This window comes from Galleria mellonella, unplaced genomic scaffold, assembly GCF_026898425.1.
Source record: "Galleria mellonella isolate WM207_F2 unplaced genomic scaffold, CSIRO_AGI_GalMel_v1 utg173, whole genome shotgun sequence".
NCBI lineage: Eukaryota > Metazoa > Arthropoda > Insecta > Lepidoptera > Pyralidae > Galleria > Galleria mellonella.
This window is the reverse complement of record NW_026442016.1, coordinates 3,997,869-4,015,225: the sequence shown is the minus strand read 5'-3', so window position 1 is coordinate 4,015,225 and position 17,357 is coordinate 3,997,869. Positions and strand designations below refer to the sequence as shown.

The window sequence follows — 17,357 nt, the reverse complement described above, 5'->3', positions numbered from 1 at the left end:
TGCGATTCATAATTAATTGTGCATGGGTACTTCTGTCCCACTGTTGTTTCTACCGTTAAACAGCTATTTTATTTCTCAATTATATTGATATATACTTCTTCATATCGTAATTCACTTGTAATGATACTATTATGAATACAGACAGAAAAAAATTGTTCATATGCAGTTCTTCTTTTTTTTCTTCTTTTACTCATGTCTTTATTAGAGAGAGAGAGAGAGAGAGAAAGAAAGAGAGATAGAGTGAAAGAGAGAGAGAGAGAAAGAAATGACGTCAACATAGATGCTTCTGCTCCATACGAGTTTCTACTACCAAGCAATTGTACCAACTAGGCTATAGGTATTTTTTATGAAAATTGATATAAAAGACAAATTCGTATAAAAAAGTATTCAGTGTAATAATCTAATATTTTCACGAATTTTATGTTTATAATATTAATAGAATATTACAATTTTGTTACAGTAACTTTTATTTTTGCATACTGCAAAAGGAAAATGCGAAGTAAACACAGCAACATTTTTTATTAAATGAATGAAGGAATTTGTATATTTTTATTTTAATTATACAACGCAAGGAATAAAAGAACAAGGTGATTAGTAAAAAGTAAAAAAAAGTTATATATATTTATCGTATTTTCCATTTATTTATTGTTTCAAAAACAGGCGACCGGTTCAATATTTCATGGCAGTTGCTGTGAAACTGACTGCGTTTGCACAATGTTTAATATGCTTCTGTTTTGGAGTTTATGACCAGCAAGACCCCGTTATTTGTACCAAGGGGTCGTCTACAAAACCACAATGTTCATTTTATTGACTTTTTACTATGGGGAACAGTATAAAAATGTTGTGTAGGGACAAGGGTGGGAAAGATATTATTTGTAGTAATAAGGTCGCTGTAATTACTGACTTTATATTTTTTTTATAACAAAAATGGCGACAAAGATAGAGGTATGTAAGGTGTGTATATATGTGTAATTAATTGAGTATATAATTTAATTATCTTTACAATATAAAATGAGTACTTTTGAAACCGAGAATCGATGTAGACGAAGCCGCTTAATATATTATTACGTTTTGACTACAAATCTTGGCATGAGAATTTTCAATAAATTTATTATTGAAGTGGTGAGCAAATATTCTTGACGATAAATTATATTTGGCACACGATAAAATCTAATTTTTTGATCGTCTTCTAACCTCTACGTTTATAGTTCACATCCTACATGCATATTTAATGAGAGATTCAGAAAAATATAATATTTATATTAATATTATATTTTTCTTATATAAGAAAGTATACTGTAGAATGAAACCTATTAATATAATAAATGTTTGTGTCGATAGTTGGATAGATGGACAGACGGATGGTCCATCCATCCGTTATATTTGTTACTCTTTCACACAACAACTACTGAACGGATTTAAATGAAATTTGGAATATGGGTAATTTATATCTTAGCTTAATATAGTGTATTTTATGTAGTGATTTACAAAATATTTATATTATACAAAATATTTCTTTATAAAATTAAAATAAATATTATATTCTAATACATAGTCGAGCTACTACTGGATGCTACTAAAGAGAGGGTTTCGTTCTCAGGTATCAAGAGTTATAAGCCGCCTTCCTTATACGTGAAGGTCTATGATATGGCTTATCGGACAAAGGCTTATGTGTTGTTTGAAGCAAGAGACAATCATACTTAAGTAATCCAAACATGTATATGAAAAATTTTGAGTCTGGGAATTGATCTTGAGAGCTCCAAACCGTAGTCAAGCGCTCTTCGACTGACCTGTCATGTCACTTGGTAGTTGAGTTACACATAACTTATGTATTCATTCAATTAACAGAAGCAAAATACTCGTATGCTACTAAAATTCTTTACAACAGAATTCTAAATGTAATTAAGGCAATATGAGCTGAGCTTCCTAACCCACGGTTATTAGGTGGAGGGATTGTTAGTGGTCAGCATTACTAACAATCCTGTTAGTAATGCTGACCACCAGTCCCATTGCTAGCAATATGTCCTATCAGGTAGACCTTCACGTGGTCTTACCTGCAAGCCATCGTGCTGAATCCCAGGTGTATTCATCACGATGGGCTAACTGACCTGCCTTTTCATTTTGGCCTGTCATCTCTCGTTAGTGCTTCGCCAGCGTATATCGTTAGCGCAGGCGGGACAGCCATTCCATTATTATCCATTAAAAAAAACTCGGGTATTGTGAGAAACGACTAAGAGAACTCAATGGTCGTGGGATGGGCAGCAGTGTCCCTCTTTAATATCATCAAAGCATAACTGTGGTCGCCAATCCTCCTTTCAAGCGTGGCAACTACTGGTAAAACCCCGTAATAGAGGTAGGCCTGAACTAATAATGGCCTGGACAAATAATGGTTGATATGATGACGATGATGATGATGATGATGACATGAATGATGTTTCTAAACTGAATTAAAAAAATTAAGTATTTATTCTAGTTAATTTATATTAATATGTTTGCCTATTTTAAAACATCAACATTTCACATATTTCAACATTTTCTACGTATTTTAAAACGTTCAATACTTTTGTCCCAAGCATTTTACATATATCAACATTTTCAACACAATATCAAATTGTGATTCATGTTGGCAATAAACAAGTCGTGAGCACGTAGCAAGGTGTAAAGATATCGTAAAATGCATTGGCGTCCGTTGCGTTTATCTTGGACGATCTCAAACTTCATAACTCGGAAAGAATAGAAAATTTCTCCAGTATATTGAAGAACGGTTGTGTTGTTTACCTAACAATAGGTATATCATTTTTGATACTTATAGTGGTTTATGATTTCAATTAAACAGCGATTTCAATAATTTCAACACTAGATACAAATTCAAACTGCTGTTCCGAAGTATCGTTTAGAAAAGTTAATAGGTCATTTATGGGAATGGGCATCAAATGTTATAATTAGATACTGAAGAATATTTCTTATCTACCTATTATAAATTTCAAATTTTCTTAAAAGGTATACATATTGAACAAAGCAAATTACACGCTAAGCGAGTATTTGAATGACAAATGTGCATGGTGTTATTCGATGATGCACAGGCTTTTTAATGACTACGTAATTTTAGATTATGTCTAAATATACATACATGCAAAAAATACACAATGTTAACAGAGATTTAAAAAAGTAACTCTTGAGTTTCTTTCGGGTTCTTCTCAGTAAATAACAACTGTAACAGATTCATAAAAAATGATGACTTAAAAGTGGTAGTAAATAAGTCAATTTGAATAAGGATAATTTGAGTTTGAAATTACAATATATGTGTAGGTATATTCATATACATGAATATAATTCTATAAGGACCAGTCAGAATATCCTATTCCCTTTATTTATTATAAATCTCATTCCTCTGGAAGTCGCAATAAACAACGATTATTTTTATAAGAAATATTAAAAAATATCGTTTCCTATTTTGCCCTAGAATTAATAATTATAAAAAGCTTATTTCTTAATAGCTGCGATCAAAGATCAAAACATAATATGGCACATATTTTTTTTATGACAAAAAAGAGGCCGATACTCACCCAAACCCGAGCATTATCAAAAGTATAATTAATAATTAGTCAGTGAACCGTTATTTGCAAGATAATTGTTAGGATTATGACGGCGGTTTCCAAACAGATTGAAATAGTAAGCTAAAATTAATTTTATCTCCCCCATTTAACCAATCAGTTTGTAACAAGTTTGTAGGGGTAATAGTCCCTTATAGTTCCTGGAACGTCTCTCTGAAATAATTGTATTTAATGAATGTTTCTTGTATACTTGTAAACTTGATGTGTCCTATGGTTTCAGGTTCATTATTTGCAATATTTATTAGTTTGATATCGATAGATTTATTGTTTTAGAGTTAAAAGTTTAGAAGGCATACTTATTTTTGTTCACTTTGACGACGATGTGAATAGTGGGGTGGAGGGGGGAAGTAGTGGATGAAATCCGCATAATAAAAAGGTAGCCGATGCTAACCCACTGAGTTAATGTAGGCGGATTATAAAGAACATTCAACATTACAATTAGTTTGACCAAATTTTATGTTAAGAATATAATATATCTCGATTCCAAATTTTTTAGTGACTTAAAAGTAAAAGTTCTCAACTTGCATGTATTATTTATATGTTTACTAATTTTGATTTGGGTTAGACAATTATGTTTGTTATTGAAAGAGTTTTTGCGGAGAAAAATAGAAAAATATTGAGTTGCTAGATAAATTGAAATAGGTGTTCAGTAAAGATACATAGTACTCGAGACAGATGGAGACTAAATGAAATGTTTTTAAATTCTAAACTCGATGTACTTATGTACATTTGTATTTGAGAAGTTAATATTTAACTCGATATCTGTGTATCATATTATCTAGAAGAAGTTATTTAAATTTGTTGTCGAGCGAGAATGACGTCGTTTGTCCTCTAGACCTTCTGTACTGTTAAATATAATGAAAATCTAATATTATAAATTTCGTTTGGACGAAAAAAAATATAAAAGTGTAAAAAATTTAAATTATGACGAGTATAGTAAAAAGAGGATGATTAAAATTTTTTGTGAAGAAACATATAAGATAAATTTAAAGTAGTTTATGAGATATGTGTAACTTTATCACCATTAAGAAGATAGGGTGTCAAAGCGGACACATCGGGCTTTACTATTCAATCACGTACCGTCCCTTTTGTAAATTCGAGAATTGCTCGAAATTTACATATAAAGTTACAAATTTATTGAAGCTGTCAAAATACCGATATTTAAATACATTACGGTTATTTGTCAAAGTAGGGTGACTTATTTAGTTATATGATAATTATACAAATACCTCGTATACATATATGTATGTGATATGTATGTAGGAAATCAGTGGATGCGGATGGCTCAGGATCATTCCATATGGCAGTCTATGGCCTATGTTTAACAGTGAACAGATAATGGTTGAGGTGATGATGATGGTAATATTAGTGATAATCCTCGGACATCATTAAAATAATAATTGCTTAATGCAGGCTATATAACCTGTTTGCATTACGTTTCAGTTTGTAGAGAGAGATATGGCAGTGAAATTATGGGGTAGGAAAGTATAATACCTTAGTTCTCAAAAATGGCAACATATCAATGGTACCATGGGAATTACAATATATATTCTGTGTTGTTCATGACGTTGTTCATGCCTATCGGCGACGGTTACTATGTTACACGAAAGTAAAAGACTTGTCGAACAAAGTAGAACGATAGATATGTACGAGAATAAATATTCATGCAAGTTTACGGCTTACAAAAGGAATATGATTTTCCAAGAAGTCTCATGTCTGCGGAAAGCATTCAAGAGAAGTAGCAGTGAGCATCATAGCATAAATAATATTATAATCCTAAACATTGACTTACATGCCTATTATATAATGAGGGTTGAGACATAAGGTGAGTGACGAACTTGACATCAATGGCTGCGTAACTATGCCTAATTATACCGCCTACAACAAGAAACTAAGAGTTATTATATACATATGTGTAGGTTTAATCAACCTTCATCATTCATTTATTATTTTGTTACACAACTAAACAAAGGGTATTTGGGGCAAGTATCCATATTTAGGTGTCGCAGTCTATTCAGTGATTGAGCTATTCAATAGACTTTAAGAAGGAAGGGATTCTCAAATTGAGTGAACGTTTTTATGTGTAAATGTAGAATGAAAATGTAAACGAAATAATAACTTTTTTCAGCCTTCTGATGTTCAATATTTGTACAAATAAAAAATAGATTAAATTATAGAATATTTTCATTTGTTACTATTTATATTTCATTTATAGAGTGTTTTTGTTATAATTCCAACGAACCTTGGTTATCATTTCATTAAATTCTATTAAAAAAAGAGACTATATTTATCTTTGTCAATTCTAAATCACTTTCGATTGGTCTTTTTGGAAACGATAATATTTATTACTGTGTTGATTTCATACTGATTTTATCACGATTGTAGTAGTTTCTCTTTTATAAATACTGAAGCAAGCGGGAGATATTTGGTTCCACGCGAGCGAAATTGCAAAAATTTTTATCAGTATACTAATATTTTATGTGAATGGCTCCGAAGAAATATCTCTAGCACATTACTTTATAAATTTCTCATTATACGAGTGATTCTGTCATTTCGTTAAAAGTACATTCTTGTTGTTTACTATTGAGATAAGTAATGTGTATTAGATTGAGTAAGTATTATATAAAATACTTGAAATATTTGATTATAGAAAGCTATAGTATTATGAGTTGTATTTTTTTTAAATAAATTTGTACTCTTTTTATTTATCTACCCGTGAGAAGCCAGAGTGAATCACTATTGAACAGTATAATGACGCACTATATACTTACGCTTTCATTGTGTGTGTGTGTGTGTGTGTTTTTTTTAGTTTTCCTGTAGTAGAAACTGTCAATGAGTATTTATACTCTTATATCTTCCGTATTGTTTTAATACATTAGGTGTGAATGTAGAATTATTTGTTTGAGCGTGTTTGCGTAGTAACAGTTAACTAGTTCGTTAGGAGTCAATACGAAGACTCACAAGTCACACGTGCTAATTTCAATTCGAAATTGACTCAATATATCTGCGCTGGTGTTTGCTACATTCCATGAATAACGACAACCGTGAGCTTCGTTAGTGTTCTCAAGTAATGAGTATTTGTAAAACGTATGCATCAGCTCTAACATTTTTACATGAATAACTGAAACATTTCATTGTATAAGGTTCATTTTATTCAGGAGAATTTGATGGAGTCAAATTATTATTACTCATAAACAATTTACAATTTATTTTTAAATCCATCGCATAAATATGTATGTATATGTATGTATGTATATTGACAAGCTGTCTATGTTCATGATAGCTTCGTGAAACTTCAAAATCAAAATCGTTACATTTTACAACTTTTTTTTATACCACGAAGGTGGCAAACAAGCATACAGCTCGTCTGATGGTAAATAGTTACTGTAGCCTATGTACGGCTGCAAAACTAAAGATGTCACGTGCACGTTGCTGACACTGAAAAAACCTAAATATATATTGCTGTCCTATAATATCGTAACGGTAAAATGGTACGATATGATATTATGCTACGGTAAGTTATAAAAATATCCTATATGATTTATTTGTGTATCAAGTTTAATTATATTCGTTTTAAGTAACAAATAAATAGACATTTAAATACTTAAAGATACAAATATATTAATGTTCTTTCTCATTTAAAATACTACTAGAAGTAAATATATTTATAATGTTTAGGCTAAATAGTGACGAAACCACTCTAACCCATCACGAGAACGCAAACCTACGAGCCTGTTAACACACCATACTGTGATGATTGGTTAAACGAGAAACGGTGTGATTGCACAACTCAGCTGCTCTAGGTATTCGCACTAAACATGGAAGGCAATTTCCTTACGGTAATTATGCGGCGGTTAATCTACACGCCCATACATTTTCCAGTGGTACGCTCCTGGGATGATATTAAAGGAAGCTATCAAATAAACATGTATATTCTTACGTCTACAGGGTGAAGTTTAAATCTTTAAGATCCTTTCAAAGAATTCTACAAGTAAATCTCAAATTTTATTCCAGAAGGAACGTGGGTTGAAAATAAAAATGATAGGTACTAAATTGATATAAAAGTTACCTCTTCTCGCTAAAAGGATGCTCATGATTACAATTAAATTCCATAATTTAAGATTTACTTCAACAAAAAGATTATTTCAATAATTAAAATATTAATATAGACCCAATACAGAAGTAAAACGATCGCAATAATATTTATTATAATTTGATTTAGAATCGGCGAAGATTTTAAAAATAGCTTGATAACGAGAATCTCTATTTTGAAGAAGCTTCAGCATGCAGGTACTTTGTGTGTGTGTGCGTGTGTTGTGTATGTATGTATGTGTGAGTTTGTATGTGTAAAAGTACACAAAGTATTTTTACCACTAAAATGTTATGATAAAATATAAATAATGCATTAAGAGTCATTAATTATAAAATACTATAATTAAAACATCTATCCACTATGAATGATAAATCGTCTACACCGTCTGTGTTTGATGGCAACTGTAATGATATTCCCATTCGTTATAATGCTTTTGATCCATTTAAATCTGATTATTATTGGATAGTTCCTAACATTTGAGGTATTATGCAGTTAGGTTACTACCCTATATATATATGTAATTGTGGTAGATGATGTGTACTTAAATTTCATTCAAATCAAATTATTAAATGAAAAAAAAACTCGTGAAAAAATACTGATTATAAGATTTTTTTTAATAGGGCTTATAGCAGGATTAAAGCAAGAATAGACGCCGCCAGCAGATATTCTTCAATGCTAAATAATGTAAAATAAAAATGCTCACGACCGATTTCAGTATGGAGTGATCAGAGACATTCTGGTAACTGTTCTCTATATTCATTATAAAGAGTAGAAATCGATAGAAGCGTTATAGTCCTCGGAATCAATCACGTTTGTTTATGATGTTTGTACCATCGAATAGTTAGTTGGCAACTTATATTTGCACGAAGCTTATTGGCTAGCACTGAACCGATTATATAAAACTCCAATAATCATTTCTAGTTAAAACAGTAAATACTATACTTATTACGTTTTCTAACATTGAGATAGAGAAACCCAAAATTTATACACCCGAATTTAGAATACAAAAATAAATAGTTGTCATAAGATAAGGCGTTAGAATGTAGCCGAATACTTATCGTGAATTGACTTAATTTTTATAAAATTTGCGAGAATATTTCAGCAAGTTTGATTACAAACGTCAGTAAATGATTAGAACTGAGCGCAAAATTTATCCGCGCTCTATTTGCAGTATCGCATTTTAGTTTCTTATTGTGCATCTATGGTTTTTTTGTATACCAATAACTTTATAGATTTTTAATTAAACTTAATTGCACACCACTATATATGTTATAAAACGGAAATGTCGAGTCATCAAGTTCGCGATGCGGATGCGTCGAGCAAGGTCATTAGAAAATAAAACCATATAGAAATCACTCTATGTGAAATCATTTCACGACATGTTCGTTGTGTGAGTCATGACCTGGTCTAACAAACGGTCTCAAATATCCGTATAAACCAGTTTTTTCTAGGTAGTTCATATAGAGATCGTGTATAGGTGTATTATAATATCCATATACAGCTTTTACATATTTATAAATTATTATTTTTTATCGTGATCAGAAAGAGTCTCCAGAATCTCTTCTCTCAAAAGACTCTTGAAAAATGAAGCGAGAGATATACTGGTGTGATTATAAATATTTTTAATTTAAATCTACAGCATTATTATTTGAAATTGTGTATCTAATTGGACGAGATAATTTTTTTACAAAAAATGATATTGTAAGAATATTAATTGTATCCACATATATGTATACCTCTTATTATAAGTAATATATATAGCTTTGTTGGTGGAAGTTCATTGTACTCTATCTCTTTCCTGTAGGGATTTTGAGAAATCTCGTAGTGCATATTGATAATATGTAAGGAACCCTAATACAAAATTATATGTTTTAAACTCATTAGTTTCTGTTACGGTTCAGGTTGCGTCAATTTCTTTTTGTATACTTACAAATTACTTTTGACCTCATTAATTTTAGCACAAACAGTATGATGAAACTGTCATTCACGAATTTAGCTACGACATAGTACTTGCATGTACAACAAATTTGTTATTTATTAACACAGAGATGTCATTTTGAGCTACCCATAGATAGCTATGACAATAATTGCACAAGTTAAGTGTAGGTGTAGCTTAAAAGTTTGTTGCGACATAGAGAAAATTGCATAAGGCATTGTTCTTGCTAACTACAATTATGTGAAAAAATATGTACTCAAACAGATCTTCACAAACCACATTGCACGATTATTCGAATTAAGAAATAAGTTATTCGTTTGACATAGATTTCAAGAAGGTAATGATGATATCCTTTCCATAATCTTTCATTGTTGTAATTATCGCTTTGCTTATTCCATTTATTGTATTCATACTCGGATGGAGCAATAATTTAATGATCTAGTTCTATTAGTAGAACAAATGTAATAGACATAAGGTATATGTTTGTTTACCTTTTGTTTTTTATTAACAGGATTCTTTAGTGTATATTATTGAAAAGATAATATTCTATTTTTAAAAACAATTATTTTTTAAACTGTAATGTGTCAACTGTAAACTGTAATAATAAACGGCATGTCATCATCTTTCTACCATTATTTCAATTATTTATTATAGGTCTTAAGGTCATAATAACTTTTTCACTTCTAGTTTTCTCCATTTGTAATTATTTTCGCATTCACTCTCATCCTGGCTATATCATCCTTCACACAGTTCATTTATATTTTTTGGTCTGCCTCTGCCTTTATAGGCATACACAATTATACTTGACATATTTGACTAGGATACTTGCCAAAGAATATAATTCTTTGTACTGTTTAAGTACTATTTACATGAATATACTGCATGACGATTTATCATTAAATTGTATTGTCTACAGTATTATTAGTTACAATAATGTTATTCTAAATCTTATAAATATTATGCTATTCTAATAAATCAGTTTGTTAATCTCAAAATAGATAATTAAAATAGTAATTTGAATTTTGTAAATAAATTGTGTAATGTAATTTAAATACCAATAAGACCTTCTTAAAGCACTTCTACTCATGTCTCTAAATTGTTTTATCTCACCCACTCTACATAATCTACATCTAAGGTTTACCTAAGGAAAACTTCGAGGGTAATTTCTCGTAAATTAGGCATAGTACCCGTGGTATTCTCTTTCTATGTAATTTCTAATTTCAACAAGTTGATGAACCCTTGAAACTTTATAAAATTGTAAGAGAGTCATTGCTTTAAACATACACGGGGAGTAAGAACTTGATATGCTTGAAATGAGATTCCATTGGTAACTAGGTATTTAAGAGGATATCAGATGTATGACTGTATTCGCGAACAAATAACTAAATTAATATAAAAATAAACTATTGTATAGAGCCTCCTGAAATGTAGATCCTGTAATTGATTTATTATGTGGCGAATGTATATGTTCAGCAATGCATAAATAGCGGCTGATATGATGATAATGATGTATATCTGAAAAAAAAAGGTTAACTTACCGCTTGGACATGTGAAGAGATTCTGAAAAAGAACAAACAAAATATTAATAAACAGTAACAAAAGGATATAGATCCCTATGCAGTAGTCATATGTTTTGTTTTACATTGCAGATAGCAATATCATATTCCTACATCGTTTACACTGTTAGATGGTTTACTTTACCTACTATCATATTGGTTATATTACACTGCTAGATGCAAAGGGCAGACTGGATAAGTTAAAATGGTAGCTACGGGCGTAAGAAAGAGCGAAATAGCATATTAGGTGTCCCATTGTTTTTCATGTGTAAAATGGATTTATTTGTAATTTGTCTATAAAATTTATTTCGTCGACGAATCTGTTAACAATTCATTGACGATTAAGATAATTTAACCACTAAGAAGTTCTTTTTTTACTATAAATAGGGAATGAAATATTGATTTGGATAATATAAATATAAACTATTCAATGTGTAAATCGTGATCTTTTCGAACTTTCTTTATTCTCTATCCTATTTACTCCTTATAACTACATTTATCTAATATCTCGCTCGCACACATCTCATCAATCACATTCGTAAACTCTTTCACTCTTTACTAAACGTCAATCATTCGTCAATGTCACATGATACGTTGCGTACCCTCGCATACCCTTTGAAATTTACAAATTTGTATAACAATTGACAATTTTAAATTTCACTTTCACTAATTCCCTTACAAATGAACAAAAACCGTTCAGAAGTTTCACGTGACGGAAAAACAAAAAAAAAGCTGTAACTTTATTATAATAGATGTAAATAGTAACCTATTATAATAATCTGCCTCAAATTAATGGCTTCATTTAGTGATGTACAATATAAAAGGAACGTTTATAGCTCTATTGGTCACGCAATGTCGGGCTTGGATGGACATTTATACGATAAAATGTCAATGATGTCTGTGTAGGGGCATAATAACTTAATGTGTTTATCTTATTCGAAGGGTATGATGAGAATTTTCATTTATAATAATTAGATATCGTATACATTATATGGTTATTTAAAAAAAATAATAAACATTTTTTATTATATATGTATGAAAAAAAAATTACTGGCAATAAAAAACACTTTTAATCAAATTAAAAAGTACAGCTATGAATAAGAACTATAAAGATTCTTATGAAATAATAATATTAAATAAATAAGAATCATATGATAATGTGTAGGTACTTTTATATGAATGTGCAATTCAGTTGTTGTTTAAATATTAAAAATATGAAGTTCTAAAATATAATTTAGTGAATTTGGTTGCACATAGATTATAAACAAAGTTTTGATTTTAACCATTCGAATCGGTCAATCCTTAGATATTAATCACAACTCGCATAAGTACGTCTATACAGTTATTTCATGGTTTCGTCTATATTAATTTATATGTAGCTAAGACTCAACTTAGAGAGGGAAAGGTTTATCATTAATGGGGTCTGAAAGTTCTGTTGTTAGTAATATACTTTATCAGGTCAACTTTCACGTGATTCCTCTTAGGGATCATCGTGGTTAAATCTTGCGGTATTCATTCATCATCATCATTTCAGCCGTTAACTGTCCATTGCTGAATATAGACCTTCCTTATAGGAGGAGTTTTGCCAGTAGTGTTGCCACGCTTGGCAGGCGAGTTGGCAAACGCAGTAAGGCTTTTGGAGATGTTTAAAGAGGGTCACTGCTGCCCATCCCTGTACCATTAAGTTCTCGTAGTCCCCTTTTACGATACTCACAGGAAAGGAAAGGGTGGCCTATTCTATGCCGTGACCACACGGAATTCATCACAATGATTTAACTGCTCTGCTGTCATCGTCATGTATCATCTCTCACAGGTGTCTCACCAGCGCAAACCAATAGCGTAGGTGGGATTACCATTCTATTTCCACCCATTAAAAATAAAGACTCAGTTTAGATCAATCGGTGAAGTGGAACTAGAACTTATACTGAACGTTATTTTTCTGAGACTGAACCATTCTTCGACCACATAACAGAATAAGCCAGTCTGCGGTCGCAGTACAGTTTTCCACTCGGAAATTGATATACAACGGCCGATCGTGACTGAATGAAACATTTCGTGGTTGCCAAAGTGGGGAAAGTGAGTTGTCGAGGACACCCGCTACCCGTGACCGGATAAAATATTCGTGGATCTGACGATTTGTAATTAATATTTCATGTGATGACAATCATAAATAATAGTATTTTTTTTTAATTATAGCTTGTAGTGATTGCCTTATTTCGTATGAACAAGGTTCTGACTTTGTACTTTACGAATTCGATATGCGCTCACATAAATGCACTCGTATTTTTTTCTTTACTCACTTACGGATAGGATTAATAGGCCACTGTTTTCATTCTCGTGGGTGTCGTGAGAGGTGACTAAAAGAACTTAATGATCGAGGGATGGACAGCAGCGTCTTTCTTAAAACATCACCAAAAACTATGGTTGCTAATCCCCCTGTCAAGCTTGGCAATTATTGGCAAAACCTCCCTTTATAGGGAAGGCCTATGTTCACCGGTGGATAGTTAACAGCTGATAAGATGATGATTATGGATCAAATATTGAACATTGAACTTGATTTGTTACTGGGCATTACTTTATAAAGGCATTAAGTATTTTGCTCTGAAGAAAATACCGATTACAGTTATGACAATATTAATATTGAGATGTAATAATATTTTAACACTAATAAAAAATAGAACGCACAGATGAATAACGACTAGATAGATACATTCAGTCTTTTTACAAAAGAATAAACTTGTAAAGTAATATAATTTATTATAATAATCTGTAGATTTTGGTATATAAAATTACAAATAAACATTATTACTTACACTGAGTATCTAAACAATGTTTAGATAGTTAGTGTAGAAGAACAGTGTTTTAAATATTGTTTAAAATGTTTAAAAGAAAGTTTAATATGTTTTATATTATATTTATATATATTATATTTATATATATTAGTTAAACAAGTGAATAGAAAATTGAAATTATTGTACTCTTAATTTTATACTTTGAAATAGCTTATAAGAAATCAAGTGTTTGTGATTTCTCTGAAACCGGTCAATCAGCCTAGTGCAAGCACTTAAATATTTAGTAACTCAATTTATTTGTTTATACAAGCTTGTATACAGATCAACAGTTTCCACTTTGGTTTAACTAAACATTTAGTTATATATTCAATTATTGATGCGCTAGTTTATCAATATTTATGATATTGACTTGGTAATAGAGTTCATTAGAAATTTATTTAACTGACAGTAACTGATAGTTTATTATTATAGAGATCATTTAAATTTACCGAGGGCGAGTAGATGCTGATTTAATTAATTACATTCGATTGGGTTTATTTCCATATAATATTGTGGTATTTAATTTGTAATTCATTTTCATAGTGTTAACATTTGTTTGTTATGAAGCAAAAATTATTTGTTATTATCATATTTTTAATTTAAATATTTACAATTGAAATTTCAATATTATTTTTTGCGGAGTAAAGTCTACTTATAACTAAGCATTAATGATATTGGTACCGCTTTGATATATTGAATTGTTCTGTTCTGATGGCCAAACAACGGTCATCACCCATCTCGATATCACCGAAAATCTATATTAATTTCAATATTATATACTGGACTAGCAATAGCATTAATTTTAAGTTTTTAATTAGCTATTTAATTATTATCATTGCCCACTATTTTGTATGCGTGGATTTTAGAAGCAGAAAAACCATTGAGGTCGATCATTTTAAGATGGTGTATCAAGATGAAATATATATAAATTTTTACAGTAGACCTTTAGGAATACAACCATATATTAATATAGTTAAGTCCCCGTGTACGAAGTTGCGGCCAAAATCTAGTATTTAAGATTACCGAGAATTTTAAAGAGATTTATTCCCTGTTTTTAATACAAGATAAAAGTATTAGTTATAAAATATTATGTTATAATTATATTACAATTTTAATCTGACTTTAAAGTAGGTACTTTGCAATTTTAAACTGACTTTTAAGTAGGTAATTATTTACATGAAAGCGCGTCGCGTTTAGTGCCGAAAATTAATTTAAATATGACTCTTAAAACCCCATTCACACGACATTATTTCATCGTGAGAATTTCATAATTATAGAGAGATGAAGATCTAAGAAAACATTCGAAAATATCACATATCAATAAAATAATGATTGTATAATTGAGGACGTAACGGGTTTAGGTAATACAGTAAAGTACAGTAAGTTGTCAATCTTTTGTTAACAGTATTTTTTTAATATTTCATGTTTTAATGACGATTTTGTTTGCATGATAAAGAAAATTAATCTAGCAAAAGTAAAAAATTAAAATAAATACATTCTTGTTTAATACAAAATACTTTTAATTTAAATACTAGCTGCGTCACATAGCTTTGCCCGTGTATTATATTATCAGTGACCGTGTGTTAGTTATAGGCAACTGGAAGACTTTAAATCAAATTCGATTATCCTAATAATAATATTTATAACTATTCCACTGTATTTTATTATATAAGGGCAATAAAGAATACATTATATTGTATTTACCAGAAGGAGACCTTGTACAAAAAACGTTATATAGGTATGTAAGTCATTTACGTAAGGAAAGCAACGGAATTTAACTAGTTGATCATAGTATTTAAGTTTAATTAAGCGGCAAGTGTATACGAGACGGTAGTGCTTTTTTAGTTCCATTCCAGTGCTATGCTTTGATGAAACTAGGAGTGCCTATTTATATGCTAAATGGAAAACTTACGGCATAGACTCGACTTCCGCAATTTCGTTCACAGAGTTTCCAAGTTAATTTCTTAAATTAAGGACGAAATAAATTTTTCCCGACTTAGTTTATTTAATGAGTTTTTCTAGTACATTAACTACTTTCATAACTATGTTATAGATATAACTGGGTTTAGTTTTTATTATATTTATAGCTGTGTGGCCCCGGCATGGTATTGGTGACCGCTTTCTATATCAAAGGAGTCGTAAGAGGCGACTAAAGGAACTCATTGGTCGAGGAATGGGTAGCAGATTCCATCTTTAAACAACATCGAAATCTAACTGCGATTGTCAACTCGTCTGCTAAGCGTGCTGACTACTGACAAAACCCCCAGAATAGGAGGAAGCTTATGCCCAGCACTGGACAATTAACGGCTGATTTAATGATGATGTTGATTGCTATAATATGTGGTAAACATTACATTTATCATTATGATGTCAGTCCTTAACTGTCCACTACTGAACATAAACCTTCCCCTTGGGGGGTTTAGTCAGTAGACGTCATGCTTGGCAAACGGATTGGCAACTGCAGTCGGGCTTTGATGACGTTTTAAAAGGGACGCTGCTGCCCATGCTTTGTCTTCCCTTAGTCGTTTCTTACGACACCCACAGGAAAGAAAGGTGTGGCCCATTTTATGCTGGAATCACACAGAAAATATTAATTTAAATATGTTAAAGTTCAACAAAAAAAAATACAATTATATATTACCTATTTAATTAACTATTATTAATAGTATTATAGAGGGGAAAGGGTTTTTTAGCAATGAAGTTTGACAGCCCCATTGCTAGCAATATGCCCTATTAGGTCGACTTTCATGTGGACCTAATGTGTTCCTGGAAACCATCGTGAACAATTCTTGTTGAATTCGTCACGATGGGCTGGTCCTCCGTCGATGTATACCGATAGCGCGGGTGGGGTAACCATTTCATTATTATCCATTAAAAAAAAAACTAGTATTATAATTGACATGTAAACATAATATTGAAAAGGTCAAGAATTCCCAAGACTTCTAATAAAAGTATGAGCATTTAATTTAAAACTTTATCCCTCTTGGAGCTACAATTTATAGTTTTATAAAAGCAGCAAAGACTTCTAAATCATTTACGTGTAGTTTTATAAGCACCAGAGGCTTTATGAAGTTTTAATCTTATATCGTTTGGGTACTGTCACTGTTCATAATTGAAAGCTATACAATACCTTACGAAAATACGACTGCGCAATAACACTGTGCTCAATAATCTGCACCGTTTGTTTTGTTTAACATACAATGTGTTCCGGTGATATGATTGAGAGACGAGTCCGTGCAGGAAATGTCTGTTGTACGCACAAACAGAATTCAATAGTAAATTTCATCGATATATTCTTTATTGAAGGATATTGTTCTTTTAATAGGT

General features: G+C 30.9%; 1 protein-coding gene across 4 annotated transcripts in view; it reads right to left on the bottom strand.

Moving 5' to 3' along the window:
• LOC113515566 (sushi, von Willebrand factor type A, EGF and pentraxin domain-containing protein 1) overlaps positions 1 to 17,357 on the bottom strand; it is a 107,734-nt gene that overhangs the window by 31,772 nt on the left and 58,605 nt on the right. For all 4 annotated transcript variants that reach the window (XM_026899826.3, XM_031912486.2, XM_026899825.3 and 1 more), the window contains one exon: positions 11,182 to 11,203. In XM_026899826.3, coding sequence (XP_026755627.1) covers positions 11,182 to 11,203 — 22 coding nt within the window. The remainder of the gene's footprint in view (positions 1 to 11,181; positions 11,204 to 17,357) is intronic.